Source organism: Notamacropus eugenii, chromosome 3, assembly GCF_028372415.1.
Source record: "Notamacropus eugenii isolate mMacEug1 chromosome 3, mMacEug1.pri_v2, whole genome shotgun sequence".
Taxonomy (NCBI): Eukaryota; Metazoa; Chordata; class Mammalia; order Diprotodontia; family Macropodidae; genus Notamacropus; species Notamacropus eugenii.
Window position 1 is genome coordinate 297,289,228 of NC_092874.1, and position 19,821 is coordinate 297,309,048.

Below are 19,821 nucleotides of genomic sequence, written 5' to 3' on the forward strand. Positions count from 1 at the left end.
GAAGATGCCCAAAGATAGATTTCAGCCTGATTTCAGGACAAATTTCCCAACAACTTGAGCTGTCTGAAAGTGGAAGAGGACGGCTGGCAGTTTGTGATGTGTTTAACCCTTGCTGGAGCTGTCAAAGGCATGCTGGTGACCCCTTGTTGAGAAGGCTGTAGAGTATATTCTTTCTTTACACCTGAGTTGAAGTGAATAGCAATGCTCAGATAAAGTGTCTGCTGGGTGGCAGGCCTTGTGCTAGCTATGGGGGAGACCAAGGCAGACACAAAGCTCTTTTCCTTAGAAAGCTGTCCTGCTCCTGAAAGATGGAGCAGGCACACAGAGGAATGTCTGTCTGGATAGGTGTGTGTTTATGTATGGATATGCAGACACACACAAGGAAGTATAAAACATCAATTTGGGCGCACTGAGGGAGGATTAAGACCAGGAGAGGCCTTGGGTGAGCTTTAAAGGAGTAGGCAGAAATGAGAAAGCCTCCTCTGGTTCCCTTACCCAGCTTTGCTTCTCCCAGCCCAGGCCTGGGCTTAGCTCCCTCTCGATGCCCAGGACAATCCCTCCCAGGCCTCACTCAGCAGCAAGGAAGCCACCCTTTAACCAGGGAGTTTCTACCAGAATACCACCTTCTTTTCCCCACTACTCCAAGTTGGCCTCAAGAGCAACAGGTGGACAAGGAGAAGCCACAGATCCCAGGGAAAATTTATATTTGCATAGGCATAAATTAGAATTTGTTGATTAAAAAATCAAAGTAAAGAATTAAACAGTAGCCTTTGTGATGGGGAAGAACTAAGACCCCATCTGTAGGTTCCTATGCAGGGCTGCTCAGACGCCAGCTTCCTGGTAAGCGAACAGAAGCAGAGGGAGCAAACTGGGTTGAGGGCCAGCTAGGGTCAGCCTGCCACTGTCTGCTGGTGACCCCCAAAGCCTGCAGATGAGTGAGTGCCCCTGCTTGCTTCAGGGACCAGTGGCCAGCCCTGTGGTGTGAAGGCCTGCCTTCCCTCCTACAGTAAAAGGCAGGAAGGATGGCAATGTCACTGTGAGGATCCGTGCCTGACAGCCTGCCCCCCACCCCAAGCTGGAGCTGGAGTGAATATCACCCTGGGCCCCAGGGGGAGGAAGCCGGAAATGAAGCCCGTAGCTTTTCTGTCTGATAACAAAGAACAAAGAGATCTATGTATAAATATAAATATCTATCTATATACATAATACAATGGGCCCGCAGGGCCAAAGAATTTGCCTTCCCCTCCCATCCCAGCCTTAACTCCAAAAAACTAACCCCAACTCTATCCCAATAAACTTAACACCAGGGAATTGTGGCCAGTCCCAGATACTTCAGATTTCAAAGACTGCCCCCATCATGCCCCATGGTAAAGAGAACTATGCATGCTACCATGGACGGGAGCTTTAGCCACCTGCTGGGGCATGCCCAAGACAGACTGTCTACCAGTCTGCCCTTTGGAACTGCCCAAGTTGTCATGCCCTCAATAAACCAAGTTCTTTGACCTAGACTCTTGGGCAAGGTAAGCTAAGGTGGCCTAAGCTGTGGTTCTGAGTGCTGCTGAGCATAATAAGGCCCTCATGATGTCTTGACTCACACCTTCAACATATCATACAAAACTGTGTATACACCTCCTGAGGGCAGGCAGGGCCTGGTAGGGAGCTGGGCCACCTGACCCTCAAGAGGATGGGGAGTGAAACAAATAGCTGAGCTGGTGATCTCCTCTCCATCAGAGAGGGCAGGGTGGGGCCAAACTGCTCCATGGTGGTAGGCTCCCACCTTGTATCTCTCCCAGAAGCCACAGTGGCCATAAGGGATGAAGTGTGGGAGAGGGCGAGAAAGTGGGATGAAGTGCTTGCTGGGGGAGGGGAGGGGCTGAAGGGGGAAAGAGGGGAAAGGCCCTGGGGGGGAGAGGCTAATTGGCAGGCTTCCCATGGACCCGGAAGCGGTAAATGCAGGTGTACTCAGGGTGACCCCAGTTGCTTAAGATCCGAAGTTCGACCACCTGGTATGGGGCTGTGTCATTGCCCTGTGGGAAGAGGAGACTGGGGTCAGGAAGGCTCGTGATCCCTTGGTGGACATCCTGACCCCAGAGCCCGTCCCCCCCAGGCCTTCTTCAGTGGCTGAATGTTATCCCTCAGGTTGCTATCAGAACCATGGGGTCCTGGCTCAAACTGCAGCTCCTAGCAAAGCCACAGCATCCCCATGGCTGGTGATCTAGCCTTCAAGAGCACCAGCCTCCCTGGGACACTGTGGGGCCAGCCCTCCATACCTGAAAGTGGAAGGTCTGAATGGACTCCCCAGCATTATCATAGGTAAAGTGCCCGAGGGCCACCCCTTCCGACTGTGAATCTTCATTTAGCCCCTACAGAGAAGGAAAAGCAAAGGGAAGGGATGGATGGATGGATGGATGGATGGATGGATGGATGGATGGATGGATGGATGGGAGGGGGTTAGAGGAAAGGTCATGCTGTTAAGACATGAATCCAGATCTATCCAGGGAGGCAAAGGAAGGGGAGGTTGTGGAGGAGAAGGTGGAAGAGGAGGAGGAAGGGGGTGTAGGGGGGGATACATTGGGGAGAGTAAAGGGGAGAAAGCAAAAGCCACCATGATGTTTCCTTCTTTGGTCCCCTCACCTTCCAGCATCTCTCACTAACTCAGTAGACAGATCCTTTTCCCTCCAAGCCCCTGGCCTCCTTCTCTGCCTCTTCCCCTAAGCTGCTGAATGGCTTTGGGACACACAATTTAATTGTAGGTGCCTCAGTTTCTTCATCTATCAGGATTTAGGTCCTGAAGCATCCTGTTCCCCTACACGTTTCTTCTTCTCCTCTGGCTCCACTTTTTTCACCCACATCCTCCTTATGAGGACATTCCAACTCTGCCCTAAGGAGGTGACTGTAGGGAATGGTGCTCATCATCCCCACTCAGCTCCCCCATGGGACACCTGGCCATGGAGGCACCCATGTATAAAGGAGTTGTATAAAAGGACCCTGAGACAGCATTGAAATCTTGACTGCTGTCAGCTGTCCTCTTCTGGCTTCTCTCTAAGAAGAGGGGGAGCAGGGAAAGGGCTGGTTGTGGAGTCCAGAGACCAGCCTCAATATCCCAGCTGTAAAATGGGCACATCCTTCCATTCCTCACCTCACAATGCTGCTGTTAAGAAATGGCTGTCAGGCATACTGGAATGGAGAGCTGCAAGGCTCAGATACTCACCAAGATGACAAAATCCTTGGGGGCGCTAGGGATGTTGCTGATGGGAGACAGGGCTTTGGGTACATGCTCCAAGGTGACAGCAGTGAGGTGGATGCGGGCAGATAATCGAACCACAGCAAAGCCCTGGGGGCCCCGGAATGCCCAGCAGTTGCCAGGGTAAACATCTGGCTGTGGGCAGAAGACAAGTCAGGTGACAAGTCAGGTGGGCAGCCAATGGAATAGATTTCCATTGTGTAATCCTCCCACCTTGAGAGCCCAGCCCCCACAGAAGGTGGGAGATGGCAGAGAGCCAAGCTGGGGGCCCTTTGTTCTGTCATACCTGGAGGATGGCTCTTGGGGACTGGAAATAGTACCACAAGGGGATGCCAAACAGACTGAGAAGGGCCGTCTTGGTATCATAGGTCTCTGAGCAGCGGCTACTGATGATGCTGGCCCCTGAAAGAACAAGAGGGAGAGAAGTGAGGTGGGGGCAGCTGAGGGCTGGCAGGACACAGAGGTAGTCCTGAAGATGAGGGGTCACTGCCAGGGCATCAGCCCTTCAACTGCCCCGTCCCATAAGGGGCATCATGAGTTTTTAATTCCTGCTGTCCCTTAATGGGCAACCATCATGTCCCCAGCCCTCTGGCTTTCTACAGGCTACCTACCTGAGGACTCCAGGGCATAATCCACTAGCCCAATGCGGTCTTCACTGTATCTCTTCAGGGCCTCATTCACAATCTGGTGCACATCCTAAAAGACAGGCATGGATGGACTCATGGGCCTAGCTGCCTGCAGAACTGGCCCAGCCCTTTCACCAGAGGGCCACGTGTGCTACCTGCTCTGCCAGGGCTTCCCCTTCCTTCCCTGGAGGCTCCTCTCAGGGCAAACCCATGACCTCCGACAGGCAGACAGGGAATGGGGCAGGCCTCACCTCCTCTGTGACCCCAGTCACTCCTTCCTTGTGAAGGGTCAGCCTCAGGCTGGCAGCAGCTTCACTGGCAGATTTGACCTGCCCTTCTGCCACCTGAGTGAGGATTCTGTGCTCCAGGTCCCGAAGTTGGGCCTGTACCTCCTCCAGCTGAAGAAGCCCAGCCTTAGCGCCCTTGTCTCGAAGAAGGTACTGACTGATCCAGGCTGGGAACTGAGACTCCACCTAGAAACCACCAGAGACCATCCACAAAACAGTAGAGGTAAGGAAGAAAGAGGGCCGGGACAGGGGACCTGGGGAGGGGGTGTCTAGAAAGACTCTGAGAGCTCAGAGCCTATGCATGTCTTCCTGGTGCCAGGGAAGGGACGGTTGTGAACCAAGTGACTGGCATTTTTCCACTGCTTTCAGGTCTACCAAAAAAGATCTCATTGGACCCCAGTGGACACCTTAGAGGGTTGGGTCTCCCTGGGCAGATGCTCAGGCAGCCCACCTTGGAGAGAGGGGCACATGTGGTCTAAGTGGTGGACTGGAGGACTCACATCACTGCGCAGGGCTGCCATCTTCTGTGGCCAAAGGTCTACTTCCTCTGCCGCTGCAGCCTGTCTCTGGCTCACGGCTGCCAGTTCCTGTCTCAGGCCAGCCAGCTGGGCCTCCAGTGGACCCATAGCCTTTAATATGTTTTCCTGGAGGGCTTCTTGGGCCAAACTAGACAGTGACAAAAGGAAAAGGGAAGGGCAGCCACTGGCTAGTGACACAGGATAGAGTCAAGCAGAACCACTATCAAAGGGAAAGAACAGAACCAGAGATCTGGGTGCAAGTCTTCCCTGACATTTACTCCCTGTGTGACCCTGGGCAAGTCATTTCCCTCCCAGGCCTCAGGACCCTCATTTGCTCTCTGAGGTCCTTACCAGCTGGGATTAATCCTATGGACATGCTAACCCAAGTATTCTGGCTCTACTGACACCCCCCCAGAGAATCTCAGTGGTGCTTTCTCTGGTCTAGTTTTCTAGCCTTCCTTCCCTCCTCTTCTCTTTGCCAGTTAGTTTGGGGCCTTACCTCTGCCATTCAGATTTTAGCTGGAGCACCCAGCTTTCCAGCTCCTGTAAGGAAGATGATGGCACAATGAGACTGATGAAAACACCAAACCACACTCTGGGGACTCATTGTCTCCTCTGGGTGGACCCTCTGTCTGCTAAGGAGGATCTGAGTCTCTGCAAACTGTTGGGCTCCAGAAATCTTGACCTTGAGTTTGGGCTAGACCTTTCAAAGACTGGACTCCTCCCTTATCATCCCACCAAGAGGAGGCATCTGAGAGAGACCCCAACTCAGCTGAGATTAGGCATGAACCACTTTCCCTAGAGTGGTGAGGTCACTTCTCAGTCCCTGAAAAGAGTTTCAAACTCAGCTGTTGAGTTACAGTCTTCTCATTGACAATCTTATCCCTCCCTAGTCTTCATGCATGGATGTGCTCAGTACAGGAAAGGGGTTCCAGAAAGGAGCTACAGGAGGAGGCTTAGGTTGCTTTAGATCAGTAAGCTCTCTGCTTATCCTTCGGACAAGGGGATCCAGAGTCCTCAGACAGGAGCTCTCAGGGACAATGAGTCAATCGAATATGCTCCCATACAAGTACGGAATCTGGCCAGAAACCTGTAAGCAAGTGTTAGGTCTACTGACAGCAGCACCAACATTTCCAGCTACAAGTGACCTCCCCCAAGACGTCTCTGCCCCCTCTCCCCCCCTCCCCGCACCCTTTCCCCCGCCCCCCCCCCCACCCACCCTCCATCCCCTGTGTCTCTGCCTCCAGAAGCGTCAGAGCTTCTGGATTACCTGGGATGCCTGAGAAATCTTCTTTAGAACATTATCCAAATCTTGCCGATGTTCTGCCCTGAGAGTGGTGAGTGCTTCCTGGAGACCACAAAAAAGGAGACAGGCGTTCAACAAGACCCAGAGAACTTGGCAGGTCCTGCCAAGCCCAGAGTGCTGCCTCACCTCAAGACCTCTATGCCTTCCACTAGCTGGGCTTGCCGACCTGGTCTTCTTAGCAGAGCGTTCTCCTCACCTGGATGTGGGCAGTGGTGTCCCTACGGAAGTCCTTCTTCAGGGTGGGTTCCCATTGGCTCATCAGGCCCTCCAGGAGAGTTGAAATATCCTCGTGGCTCAGGCTTTTTCCACCTCCATTCCCACTGGCCCCCTGCAGCTCCAGCAACTCCAGCCTGATGGCCTCCTTCTGCCAACGTGCAGAGTATTCAGAAGCCAGAGTTTCCAGCCGCCTTTCTAGGGCATGAACCTTGGACAGGACATGCTGTTCAGCCTTGGGAACAAGGAGGAAAACACACAAAGATGAAAAGTCTCTTAGGAGGAGGAACAAGGAGCACTGGGCATTTGTTAAGCACCACTGTGTGCCCGAGGTGGGGCTGAGTGCTGAGAACACAAGGACCAAGAAGGAAACCTTTCTTGTGTACGAAGAACTTCCATTTGAATGGAGGAGACAAGGACATTAAAAGCCACCAGGTCGTTTAACTGCTGTCGGCAGATTTCTTCATTTCACACTTACGCTATTTACAAAAACGTAAGCATTGTTGGTCTCCGCCTGAGAATGGAAGTTCCTGGTCAATGGGAATGGTTTCATTTTGTGTACCTGTGTCCCCTAGGCCGGGACCCGGCACTGAGGAAGTGCTTAATAAATACATGTGGGTTGACAGGCTGACTGGAAGAAAGAGCACCAGAATGAATTCTCAGCATGGGGGCAGCCATTTGGGTAGGGTCACCGAGTGTGAAAGGAGTACAGAAGACCAATGAGGCTAAGGCTGGAAAGACAGGGTGGGGCTGTTTTCCTCTGGGGGGCAAAGGGGAGGCCCTGCCATTGACTGAGGAGGGAAGTCACTTGGTCTGCTCTGTTCTTAAGGAAAGTTCCTTTGAGAGCAGAGTGCAGAACAGACTGGAGGCAGGGAGGCCACTCAGGACACTGCGGCAGTGAGCCAGGAGAGTGATGAGGGAGGGCCAGGGTCACCAGGGTCGAAATGTCGAAGAAGCTGAGAGAGCTCAGGGCAAAAAGCCAGGTCAGAGACCTCCCCAAGAGGTACAAAGGAGGCTAAGCATGCAGAAGGTCCCCTCCCCACCAACCACACAGCACAGGGGCAGAACCAAGAGAACAGAGGGAGGGTGGGCATTTTTGATGAGCCCAGCCCACCTCCTCTCTAACCATCTAGATAATGTGCCAGACCACATTCTCATGAGGAAAGCCAAGAAAACATCCCTGTGCGTCATTTCTCCAGCCCAGGGAAGCTTAAGAAATAAGAGAGCTGTGGACACTGAGGTGGGGGCTGGCCAGGAGCCCAACATAATGGCAGCCAGGACAGTGGGAAGCATTTCATTGCCCAAGGATGGTAAAAGGGCTAGAACTGAATCCCTGAGCAGGAGCAGATCCCAGGCTATCCTGGGAGCATGAAGGGGGCCAAATGACTCTTCTAGGCTACAGACGTAGGGCTGAGAGGAGCAGTTATGAGTGAGCGAGGCCCTAGCTGAGCACTGATCAAGAAAGGGGTTCTGCAAAGAGGTTCTGGACCTGAGCCCCAGAGCACAGCTGGGGGCTCAATGTTCACTTTTAGTCCTGCAGTGGGATACCTCGGGTAGGAGACCCAGACGCAAGAAGAGTCAATAAGTTCGGTCCCTCTGAACCTGCAGAACCTCAAAGTGTGCTAACAATGACTGAGTCCAATAACATTCTACAGAAACTCCAGCACCCGCAAGCCAGAAGACCTAAACCTGAGTCAGGAACATGCACAACTCAGACAAGAATAGCAGTGAACAGATATCACCACTATGGAAGCACTGAAAGTTTGCGGACTGAACTAAGAAAGCCCAGAGGTGAGCTGAGCCCAATGCCAACATCAAGTTCATAGTCAAGAAATAGGCTGGAAGAATGAGTAAACAAAACTGAACCTGACCACAAAGGGCTACTATGGCTCAAGACAGAAAGACAGAAGAAGCCAATGACTTGAAGATATCTTTAAGCAAATCCTCCAAGAAAAAGGGTAGATTGGATAAGAGTTGAACAAGAATTCCTAGAAGAGTTAAAGAATGAGATAAAAATGAACAAAAAGTGATTTTAAGAGTGGAAGAGGAAAAATTTTTTAAAAGCGGTACAAGAAAGATATGAGAAAAGAATGAATAATTAGTAAAAGAGGCACAAAAATACTGAATTCCTTAAAAATTAGAACTGAGCAAATAGAAGCTAATAACTCTAGGAGACAACAACAAAAAATAAAATCAATTCAAGAGAAAATGTATAGGATCTCATACAAAACTCCAATGACCTAGAAATGGATTGAGGAGAGAGAATTGGAGAGTCATTTGTCTATCCAAAAGCCAGGAACAAAAAAGGAGCTCAACATAATATTTTAAGATATTACAAAGGAAAATGCCCAGATGTGTTAGAATCAGAGGGCAAAGTAGAACTTGAAACCACAAATCATTTCCTGAAAGAAACCCCTACATGAAAACTCCCAGCAACTGTTCTAAATCCAGAACTGCCAGGTCAAGGAGAAAATTCTGCAAATAGCCAGAGAGAAATAATCCAGTACTGTCAGGACACATGAGATTTAGAAGCTTCCACATTAAAGGAGTACAGGGCTTGGGATATCATATTCTGGAGTGGAAAAGATCTAGGATTAGAGCCCACAATAAGATTAAACTACCCAGCAAAACTGTGTATCGTCCTACAGGGGAATAAGGACCCTTCCTGAAATAGAGAACTTTCAAGCATTCCTGATGAAAAGACCAGAACAGAATAGAAAATTTGACATTCAAACACAGAACTCAGGAGAAGAATAATAAGGTGAACATGAGTGAGAAATCACAAGTCACTAAAAAAGGGCAAATTGTTTAGATCCCTTGTGTGGCAAGATGATACATGTAACCACTTCAGAATTTTATGATCACCACGGGTCCTAGAAGCAGTCTAAATAGATAGTGACCTGAATGACTGTATTATGTTGTGAGGATCTCAAAAGAATGGAAGGGTGGAGAAGAGAAATGCACTGGAAGGTTGTGGGGAAGGAGAGAAAGAATGGGGAAAGTTATCTCATAAATGGGGTGCACTAGAAAGAGTTTATACAATGGGAGGGACAGAAGAGGGGAACAGGCAACACGAACCTTATTCTCATCTGAACTGGTTGAAAGAGGGAAGAATACACATACACACACAATGAGATGGAGAGATTCATTTTACGCAAGGAGAAGTAGGAGGAAAAGCGTCTAAGAGAAAGGTGAGGGGGAGGGAAGAATGACGGGATAGATTAAGGGAGGCAAAGGTCAGAAACAAAAGACTACTGAAGAAGGGACAGAGTAAAAAACAAAAGGATGAGTGTAAAAGAATAGCATGGAAAAAAATATACATTTAATGAACACAACTGTGAATGGGAATGGGATGAACTCACTCATAAAATGGAAGAATACAGTTGAATGGATTAGAAACCAGAATCCAACAATATGTTATTTACAAGAAATATGCTTGAAACAGAAAGATACACAAATAGAGGAGTTGGAGAAAAAGAATGGATCTTACAGAATGGATCCTAAAGAATGGATGAGTCAAAGAACAAATCATAGAAATGGTTAACAATTTCATGGTGACAATGACATAACTAAATTTTGGGGATGCAGTCAATGCAGGACTTAGAGGGAAATGTATATTTTCAAATGCTTACATCAATCAAAGAGACAAAGAAACAGATTAAAGAATTAGACATGCAACTAAAATATTTAGAAAACCAACAGATTAATCCCTTCCCAATTAAACACCAAAATTAAAATCTTGAATCGATAGAAAGATGAAAGAAATTGAAAGAACAAAACCCCAATGAACTAATAAATAAAACTATAAGCTTTGAGAAAAACAATTAAATAGATAAATCCTTGGCTAATTTAATTTTTACAAAAGAAAACCAAATTATTACATCAGAAAATGAAAACAGTGAATTTACAATCTATGAAGAGAAAATAAAAGTAATTACTAGGAGCTTTGTTGCCCAACTACATGCCAATAATAAAAATGAAAATCTAAATGAAATGAATTTTACAAATATAAATAGTCCTGTTTAACAGAGCCCTTAAATAACCCCATCTTAGAAAAAGGAACGAAACAAGCGATAAATGATCTCTCTAAGAAAAAACCCCAGGACTAAATCAAATTTTTCCAAATGATTAAAAAGTAATCAATTCCAACACTAAATAAACGATTTGAAAAACAGGTAAAGATAGAATCTTATCAAATTCTTTCTATGACAAAAATATAATCTTGATACCCAAACCAAGGAGAGTCACGTCTCCCCAAGAAAGGGAACTATAGATCAATTTCCTTAATGAATATTGATGAAAAATATTAAATGCTAAGAAAGGAGATTACAGGAATATATCACAAAGATATATTGTGACACTGTGACCAAGCTGGATTGATACCAAGAAGTTGGGCCTGGGTCAATTATTAGGAAAACTATAAATGTAACTGATTATATCAATAACATAAACAACAAATTTATATGATTTCAACAGGTGCAGACAAAGCTTTTGACAAAATACCTCATCCCTGTTGAAAAACACTAGAAAGCACAGGAATAAATGGAGTCTTCTTTAAAATAAGTATTATCTAACTAAAACCAAGAGCAAGCATGATATGTAATGGGGATAAGCCTTCCCAGTAAGATCACGGTAAAGGAAGAAAGTCCATTGCCAACCATTGCTATTCAGTGTTGTACCAGTTACAGCAACTGCTAGATATAGCAATAAGGCAGAAAAGAAACTGAAGGGAAAAAACTGCAATGAGGAACCAAAACTATCTCTTTTGGTAGATGATACAATGGTTTACCAAGAGAACCCTAGAGAGTCATCTAAAAAACCAGTTTAAAACAAAACCAGTTCAAACAATTACTTAAAGAAAGTTGGAAGCCCATCAAAACCATCAGCATTTCTATATATTAATCAAGAAAATCCAGCAGGAAGAGATAGAAAGAGAAATTCCATTGAAAATAACTGTATACAATTGTATACTGTATACAACCTGAGAGTTTGCCTGCCAAGACACACACAGGAACTATATGAACACAATTACAAAACATTCTTCATACGTAGAGATCTCAACAGTTGGAGATGTACTCACTCCTCGTGGGTAGGTCAAGCCAGTAGCATAAAAATGATAAAACTACCTAAATTAACTTATTCAGTGCCATACCAATTGAACCACTAAGAAAGTTCTTTGGTAGCAAAGAACTCATTGACAGAGGAGTGGCTTATGGATACAAGGAAATATGACTATGCTGTACGAAGCCACAACTCTGCTTAATTAGAAGACTTACATGAACTGGGGAAAAGTGGAATAAATGAATGAGGAGAACAAGAAAACAAGCACCACAGACAACCATGGAAATGGAAAGAACAGACATGACCCATGAGGATCTTCTTCCCTTCCCGTCCTGGCTAGGGTGGGAAATACTGGCAGGGAACCTGCATCTAATGCTGGGCTCGCCTGCTGTGTTCTGCTGAACTTTTCTTCCCCTTTTTGGTTTATTCTTTTGCTTAAGGGCTGGCTCTGTGGGAGGGCAAAATGGGAAGGATACACTGAGCAAGGTGGGTCACATGAAAGCAAAAGCTAGAGACAAGTCTTCAAAGTCAGTGGGATGTGTGCGTTTGTGTGTGTGTGTGTGTGTGTGTGTGTGTGTGTGTGTGTGTGTAAAGATGTACCTAATTCAAAATGATTTTCACTAGTAGATCACACAAGCTTTGCAGGGTTTTTCCAAATTCCCTGCTTCTCTTTCTGAGAAGACACACTGGGAAAGGTAGGTTAAGTAAAAACCAATGATATCAAGAAAACTTTTGGAAACACACAACACGATGAGGAGACGTGAAAATGGTTTTCAGACTTTGTGGACATGGACAGGGTTAGAGTTGCTTTGCTTGTCCTGGCAAGGTAGAAGTTGTGGCACATTTCAGAGGCAGGAACAGCTTCCTAACAAGGTGAGTCACTGAGAGGGGAAGGAGCTGACTCAAGAATTTGGGGGCCTCCACTCTCAGGAGTGAGCTGAAGAGGGAGGCTGAGGGCCCTTCCTGATGTTTGCCGTTTCACGGGGCCACTGTTTGTATCCTTTAGTCACCACCCTCTTCTTCTCTTGCGCCAGTGGCCTATTTTCAGATCCAGTGTTGCCTTTGGTTTCTTTGCTTGCCAAGAGCCGCTGGTCTCTGAGGGAGGCAGCCTCTAGGATTGCTGGCCTTCTCACTGGAATGTGATGTTTTGGGGCAGCAGTCAAACATCCTTAGGAAACGATGCTATGAGTCAGTGTTCCTTTTGCCGTGCCTGAGTGGTTGACACATCTGAAGAGGAAGGACTGGAGCTGTTGGAGCTGTACGGTATGTTTTTTCCCCTTTTGTCCCCCTTTCTTCTAACTTGCTGGATTTTGACCTTTGTGGGGCCCAGTCACTGATCTGGTCCTTGATGCTGAAATGATTCGTGTAACCAGCATTTCTCATTCCGTGAAGATGGTCCTTTGGTTTCGTTGTGACATCTTTTGGTGCTGATCATGTATCCTGTGCCTGGGGACTTTCTTACTGACAAATAATAGTTGTGTCTTCTTCCCTTGCACGTTGTTTTGTGGACTTAGTACAATGACAGCCAACAAACACTGATACACTCCCACTAAGTGTAACAGGCTATGCCGAGTGTTGGGGTCACAAGGACAAAATGATCTTCTCAGCTTCCTCCTGGACTTCCTTTGCCCTCTGTTGCCTTATGCTCATTTGGAATAGCAACTATGGGGTTTTTTAGTTGCCTTTAAAAATGTGATGAAATCTAATCCTTGAGGCTGATTTGCCTCCTCCAAATTCTTCTGCCTGTGAGTGATCATTCCACTGATTGTTTTCCCCCCCACATCTGAAAAAAAAACTCCTTGCAGCTGACATGAGAAGTCAGACAAATCAAATTCTGACACTGGCTGTGTCCAAAATCGTGGACCTCATTGTGCATCTGACATCCAGCACCTCATCTGTTGCTGTTTCTAGAGCCATGTCCTTTATCCCACCACTCCATGTCACCCCTCAGATTACACTGGAATAATGTCAACCACTTAGACTGTGGTTGGACTGTGTGAGGACTGAGGGAGACCAAGTACTCTTTGTCCTTCTCTGAGGTCCCCTGACCTCTGTCCACAAACAGAAGGTGGCTGCAGAAGGCAAAAGTTGTTTGGTCTTTTTATCTGCTTCCCAAGTCATCATGACTCCCCAAATCCAATCACCTGGTGGCCAAGCTTCTGGTGGGCAGACACCAGGATCTGCACACAGCCTTCAAGTCTTCCCAGCTTGATCAACTCTGATAGTCTGGGCTCTGCTACCAATTTCTGGAGACCCCCCCCCTCCAGAATCACTTCACTGTGTGACAAGGTGTTAGGGAAGGCCTTTTGGGGGAGGCAACTATGATTTCAGTTGAAGGCAGCGGGGGAACGCGGGAGGCTGAGTCTTGAGAGGTTGGCATTGAACTGCCCCAGGTCCCAAAGCTAGCAAGTGGCAAAGCTCAAACTTGAGCCCAGGTTTTCTGACCCTGGCTCCCCAGGGATCTGCATATCCAAGGTGAGAGAGTCTCCTAATGCTGCTTGTGAGTGGCCCTGGGGCAAAGATTGATGAGTTTGGAGATGGAAATCCATGGATAAATCGAGGTTACTAAATGAAGGCTTCATTATAGCCTGGATTTATATTCTCATCTCTTGCCCCACAGCACAGACCATTAAGAAGAGACTGTCACCACTGAGATGAATGACCTATCTTCTGCATGACACACACTTGGCACCCAAACAGCAAAGACAAAGAAATGGAAACTACTGGCTTGCCCCCGAACTGGGCAAGAGCTGAATAAATTATGGTGTAAGGATTGAATACAACCGTGCTCTAAGAAACAATGAAATAGGTGGTATTGAGAGAAACCTGAGAAGACTTTGTATGAACTGGTGCAGAGCAGAGTGAGAAGAACCACAAAGAAGCAACTTTGAAAGACTTTAGAACTCTGATCGATGCAGTGACCAAGTACTTTTCTGGAAAATGACCCAACTTCTGACGGAGAGATGGCCTCAGGAGGCAGAAGGAGACATAGATCTTTTAGACATGGCCAAAAAGGGACTGGTTTGCTTAACTCTGCACATTTGTTACAAGTGGTTTGCTTTTCATTTTTCTGAATGGGTGGGAGAGGGAGAAGGGAAATAAAACAGACTTTTGTTCATTACAAAATGGAAACAAAAGCAGCTTCCTCTGGCTAATCCTGCTTCCCCCTCCTCTGATGCCTCATAGTGCTGCAGAGCTGTTTCAAAGACAGCGCTAGGAGAGGACACCACCTGGAAGATCCTGCCAGGCCAGAACTGTCTTCAAAGATGGTATGGTAATAGTCTGTATGGCTGCCATAGAAGAAACAGCATAGCCAACTCCCTCTACTGCTTCACTCCCATCTGTCCTGGTAGATCTCCATTGTACCTAGTTGTTTCCTCATGACTCGGGGACTCCTTCAGGGCAGGGACTGTGGGCTTGTTTGTTTGGGTTTGAATTCTTTCTTTGAATTCCCATCCCTTAGCACAGTGCCTGACACACAGTAGGCCAACTTAAGAAATGGTAGTGGACTGAGTGATTCTGGGGTTGATTGGAACAGACTTGGTTGTGAGCAGACTGTCTGCCTGTCCTGCACAAAGTGTTCCTGGCACTCACCCAGGCACTCACCTGGAAATATGGGGTGGATTCTCCTGCTTCCCACACCTCCTCTCTCCTGTTGCTGCCCTTTGCTGCCCACCAGGACAGCATAGCAGGGTGGAATGTCTGTAGTCCATAGGGGTAAAAATACCAAGCACCTAGCACATGGGAGGAAAGGCTAATGAAGGCAGAGGCTGAGGCACCAGAAGGGAAACATGTCCAGGATGAGGACCTACACCTGGACTGTGTCTGGCAGTGTCACATCCACATGGGCTCAGACCCTGGCCCAAGGAAGGTGCATGCATTATGGGCCCCATGATCTGGAAGGCAAGACCCTTCAGGAAAGGCATCTCTCATGATCCTTTCAGGAGTCATTACACACTTTTGGATTATGAGAAAAATGAGGGACAAGAAGCAGCTGGGGAGAGGACATGGAGAAGTCCTGCCTCCTGGTCCCAAGCCTGGTCCACATACAGCCCTGTCTCTTCTGGAGGATCAGAGTGCTTTCAGGAGATGCCAGCTGAATAGAGGTCCTGGTAACTGACAGCTTGTGGTGTCACCATTCCCAAGCTGGGCTTCATCTCATAGTAGGGGGTAAGTGATGTCATGGTTCCTGAACAGAGTACAGCTCTTTTGGGACCATCCAGGGAGGACCACCCTGTCCATTCTCCCCAGTGAGAAGGGGCAAAGGCCTCCAGAGCTGGCATTGGCTGTGTCCTGCCCAGCTAACCCATTCATTGTGGACTCAGCTCTTCTACCAGTTCCCCCACCCTCAAGTGCCTTGACAGTGACCACTGAGGGGGCAGATCAAACACCCATGTAAAGCCAGCACTGTCATAGTAGGCATGCAGCATGAGTCTGGGAGGCCTGCATACAGAAGATGCACAAGAAAGGCTTGTGGGATTGGATCAAGAGGAGGAGACACAGGCCGTCTATCCCATTTCAGGCACAAGAACTTTCCCATACAAGGCCTGGGTCCCTTTTCCCCTAAAGGCTAAAGGCTCCCCTTCAAAGCTCTGTCTTCCAGACTTGCGTTCAGCAGCCCTGCCCCCAAGCCCTTGTCTGTCTGGGCTGGCAGGGTGCCCTGGGGACTCAGCAAGGCTCACCGTAAGCCAGCGAAGCCAGAAGCAACAGCATCAAGAGAAGCAGAAACAACTTCTTCAGAGTTGAAAAGCTCCTGGATTTCATGGGGATGAAGGAGGAGACATTAGTGCCTGGTCTTCCCCACCAGATTCCTGTGCGACCCTCCCTGAGCTGCTGAGGAAACCAACAAAGGGTGTGCCCCCACCCTGGGACAGCTACGATGGGGAGCTCTGGGCTTTTATGGACAGCCCTCGAGGTCAAGTGGAAGGAGAAAATTTGACCTTGGTCAAATGTGTGAATGTTGTTATGAAAGGTGACAGGGCTGGTGGAAGGCATCTCCCTCCCAGGGCTCTCAGGAATGTGCTTATATGCTAGTGAATTGGGCAGGCTTCTTTTGGCTAAATCATTTCAGTGCTTGTCAAATTGGGACTTGGAAGGAGTAAGCCCTGACAAGTTTGGCTAGTCTCCCTGGGCCTAGCCTGTGGCCCCAAGAATCCAGAGCTAGATAGGGAACCTGCAGCCTGGAGATCACATGTGGCACTTGAGGTCCTCAAGGGTGGCCCTTTGACTGAATCTAGACTTCCAAGAACAAATCTCCTTAAGAAAAGGATTTGTTCTGTAAAACTTGGCCTCAGTCCAAAGGTTGCACCCCAGGACCTAGAAGGCTACATGTGGCCTGGAGAGCGCAGGTTCCCTACCCCTGCTCTAGAGGCTCCTGGACACAGCCCTGGAGGCTGCCTGGAAACCTGGACATGACCCCCCACAGAGAAACTGTAAGGATGGCCTGGCTACCCGAAGGACTGGGAAGAGACTACAACCCCTGGGAGCTCAGGACTTTCCAACTGGCCAAGGTGAAGCCACCAGAGTCAGTGGAGATGAGAGGCAGGAACTACTGAGGGGACAGCTCCTCCAAGATACTCAGGAATAGAGCAGCACCTGTGCTCATGGGGATTGGCATGTGCTGGGGAAGGGTTAACAAGCAGTTCTGAAGGGGGTGAAGGCACACACAACTTGTCCCATCTTCTTCTTCAGTCTAGATACCCAGAGGAGCCCTGACTGGTAGCTGACACTCAGGAGCAGGTTCAAGCTGGTTCCAGCTGATTCCAGCACACCCCTGACCCTGACCTGACCTTCTGTCATAAGATTCATGGCACAAAAGTCTCAAAAGCTGAACTGAGCTCAAGCGTGGTGAAGCTTTTTCAAGCATGGGTTCTTTGGTTCTGGCAGAGCCCAGGGAGGCCTCACTGACCTGGTTAAGACAAAGACGTCCAGCAGGGAGGCAGCTGTGGTCAGGCGGTAGCAGGTAGTGCCCAGCCACCAGTAGAACAGGCCAAAGAGCCAACCTGTAAAAGTCCCAGCAGAGGGGTTCAAAGGCTTCGCCCTCCTATCCCAGAGTTAGCTTGCTCCCAGCCTGCCCACTCTGCAGCTGCTCCTTGAATCTCCCAAGGCTTTCTAGCTGTGCCTGGGGATCCTGCCATAAAAGCCTGTCTCCACACACTGTCCTAGGGTTAGCACCCAGGCCTGGTGTGCCCCAGCGTAGGAATGAGGAAGCTCTTATGGGCCCACAGCAGGGACTGCCCTGGGCAGTGTGCCCACCCACTCCCAGAACCCACCTGGAAAAGTGATGGCCACCCACAAGAAAGCGCCAACTTGGGAGGCAGCATTCCTTAATGAGGATGCTGAGCCAGGCTGGTCCATAAGTGTGTGCCCTGCAGGAAAGTGAAGACATGAGGAGCCACCCAGAAGGAGACACAAGTGGGCCTCAGGCATCCCCATTACCATGCTGAGGCTTGGGCCCTCCCAACCTCCAAACCCCCACCTGGAGCCAGACTGCAGAGTTCTCTATCCTTTTATCTGAAATCTATGTTCTCCCCATCCCCCCTGGATGGGGCACCCTTCAAAGTACACAGGGCAGCGTCCAGGGGATGGAGTTCCAGTAGGCAGGAAGTGCTGCCTACCTGCAGAGTCATCCTCCGAGGAGTATCCTGAGGAAGATCCATAGATATCATAGGTGACTTTGCCCTCATTCAGTCCATTGATCTTACTCTTCTCAGCACCTCCCGGGCCTCTCCTCCTCCTCACCAAGTCCCCACCTGCACAGAGCATGGAGGTGCCTGATAAGCAGGGAGCTTCAGGCTTCCAGCAACAGCAGCTGCCAGAGGTGGAACACCTGGCAGAACTTTTCAGAATTCAGACTTCCCACCCCTTTGGGGGTCTGAACCCAGAAGCCCCCCCCCATGTGGTTTAGGGCAGGAATGGAGTTCTGCACAAGGGCAAAATCTGGCCCCCTTCCTATTTCTGTATGAGGTAAGAACACTTTTTATGTTTTTAAGTGTAATGGAACTTTACTGAAACATGTAAAGATGATTTTTAGCTCATTGGCTGCACAAAACCAGGTGGCCTTCTGCCTTAGGAGGCATGGTTATTGTCAGCCAGATCTGGAAAAGTGCCATCTGTGGGACTGAGGGGCTTCAGGAGAATGGAAGGATCTCCCACCTGGGAGGATCCAGGGAGATGAGCCAACCTGGAGGAGTAAGGTAACTCCCAACAGACACTAGCCTCCTTAGGAATCTTTAGAAGACAGGGAGGAGCTTCCTTCCTTCTCCCCAGCCCAAGCCCTCGGGTTTGTCAAGCTCTGGCCAGAGCTCACCACGTTCACTCCAGTAGACATCGCTGTCCAGCTGATCTTGTAGGATGGAGCTTTTGTCCACCGAGGCGACCCGGGGGCCCCTGACGTAGGACTCGCTGACCACTGATTCACTGTAGTAGGTAGTGTGAGGATTGGAAGCAGGGCCCAGGTGAGGGGCTGGTGAGAGGCGTTTCACACTGCCAGATTTCCTCTTCAGAGTCCTGGGGGGCGCCAAGCATGAAGAGCAAAGGAAAGAGGGTGAAGGAGATGAAGCAGGAGAAAAACAGGGGGAGAAAGGCCTGGAGGAGGAAGAGACTTTCAAGGAGCTTCTAGGATGAAAAGAAATGATCCCCAAAGCCCTCTTCTGTTCTTAGTCCTTCAACAGATGAATCCTTTATAACATTGGAACAAATCCCCAGCTCCCATGGGCCAGGCAGGGCCTCTTTCCAAATGGAACCACCATGATGAGGTACAAGAGGAGCTAAAGCCACCTGAACCTGTCTCCTCCCCCACAGGTCCATCACCCCCATGGCTTCCTATGCTCTTGCTAGGCCCTGCAGCTCACCCCAGAAACCGTGGGTACTGGGCCACATGATGGTTGTTCCCTGCCCAGCTTTAAGCCTCAGTTTCTGGCCCTCTCAATGCTCAAAGTCACCCCTCCCTAGTTCCTGTTCTCAGAGAGTGAAGGCAGCAGCAGCCCAGGTTGGGGTAGAAGGGGAAGAGACGGTGCTGGGGACAGGAAATTCTCGCATTTGTGGGGAAAGAAAGCACTAGAGTGATGTTTCCACCAAAGATGGGGGCAGGAAAGAAAGGTGCACATGGAAGCTGGCCAGGCCCTTGGCTGCCCTGAGTGGTTGTGATCTGGAAGATGACCTAGGGTCGCTGTGGAGTGGCTTACCTTAAGGGGCTGTCCTTGAAGGCAGTGTGCTGACCAGCCACCAGGGAACTTCCTCCACTGCTGCTGCTGCTGCTGCCTCCATCATCATCAACATGGTAACGATGGCTCAGGCGCTGACTGCGTCGAGACATCATCAAAATCTCACTCTAGAAGTACTAGAAATTCCTGGAAGAAGCAAAAAGTAATGAGAAGCTGTGCTTACTGACTGACTAGGTGTGATTTTCTGGGACCCCCTGAGAAGAGCCTGATGGGGGAGACGTTGAAGGGGAGGGATGGATTCCTCCAAAAGGAAAGCTGGCTGCACTGGGACAGAGAGGCGCTTTCCTAAAGAGTTTCTGAAGTGTCTCCCAGACGCTGAGGGTGGCTGCTCACCAGGGCCA

General features: G+C 48.9%; 1 protein-coding gene across 1 annotated transcript; it reads right to left on the reverse strand.

Moving 5' to 3' along the window:
• Positions 1-1,913: 1,913 nt before the first annotated feature.
• On the reverse strand, positions 1,914-19,572 carry LOC140532084 (SUN domain-containing protein 2-like). The gene is made up of 17 exons (XM_072650630.1): positions 19,442-19,572; positions 18,565-18,764; positions 17,873-18,007; positions 17,528-17,623; positions 17,164-17,257; positions 15,602-15,698; positions 14,862-14,957; positions 6,178-6,429; positions 5,946-6,023; positions 5,175-5,218; positions 4,658-4,823; positions 4,122-4,343; positions 3,856-3,940; positions 3,531-3,646; positions 3,212-3,379; positions 2,271-2,363; positions 1,914-2,027 (listed from the first exon to the last, which is right to left on the reverse strand). Exons 1-17 carry the CDS (start codon positions 19,570-19,572, stop codon positions 1,914-1,916), a joined length of 2,187 nt encoding a protein of 728 aa, XP_072506731.1.
• Positions 19,573-19,821: the final 249 nt, after the last annotated feature.

What these genes read in the sequence shown, in the direction of transcription:
- LOC140532084 (XM_072650630.1), bottom strand. Translation starts at nt 19,572, where the DNA reads ATGTCTCGACGCAGTCAGCGCCTGAGCCATCGTTACCATGTTGATGAT. An exon ending in GGTGGCCATCACTTTTCCAG is followed by an intron (nt 17,258 to 17,527) that starts GTGGGTTCTGGG and finishes GGACTTTTACAG; the next exon opens with GTTGGCTCTTTGGCCTGTTC. An exon ending in AGATTTCTCAGGCATCCCAG is followed by an intron (nt 5,219 to 5,945) that starts GTAATCCAGAAG and finishes TCTTCCTTACAG; the next exon opens with GAGCTGGAAAGCTGGGTGCT.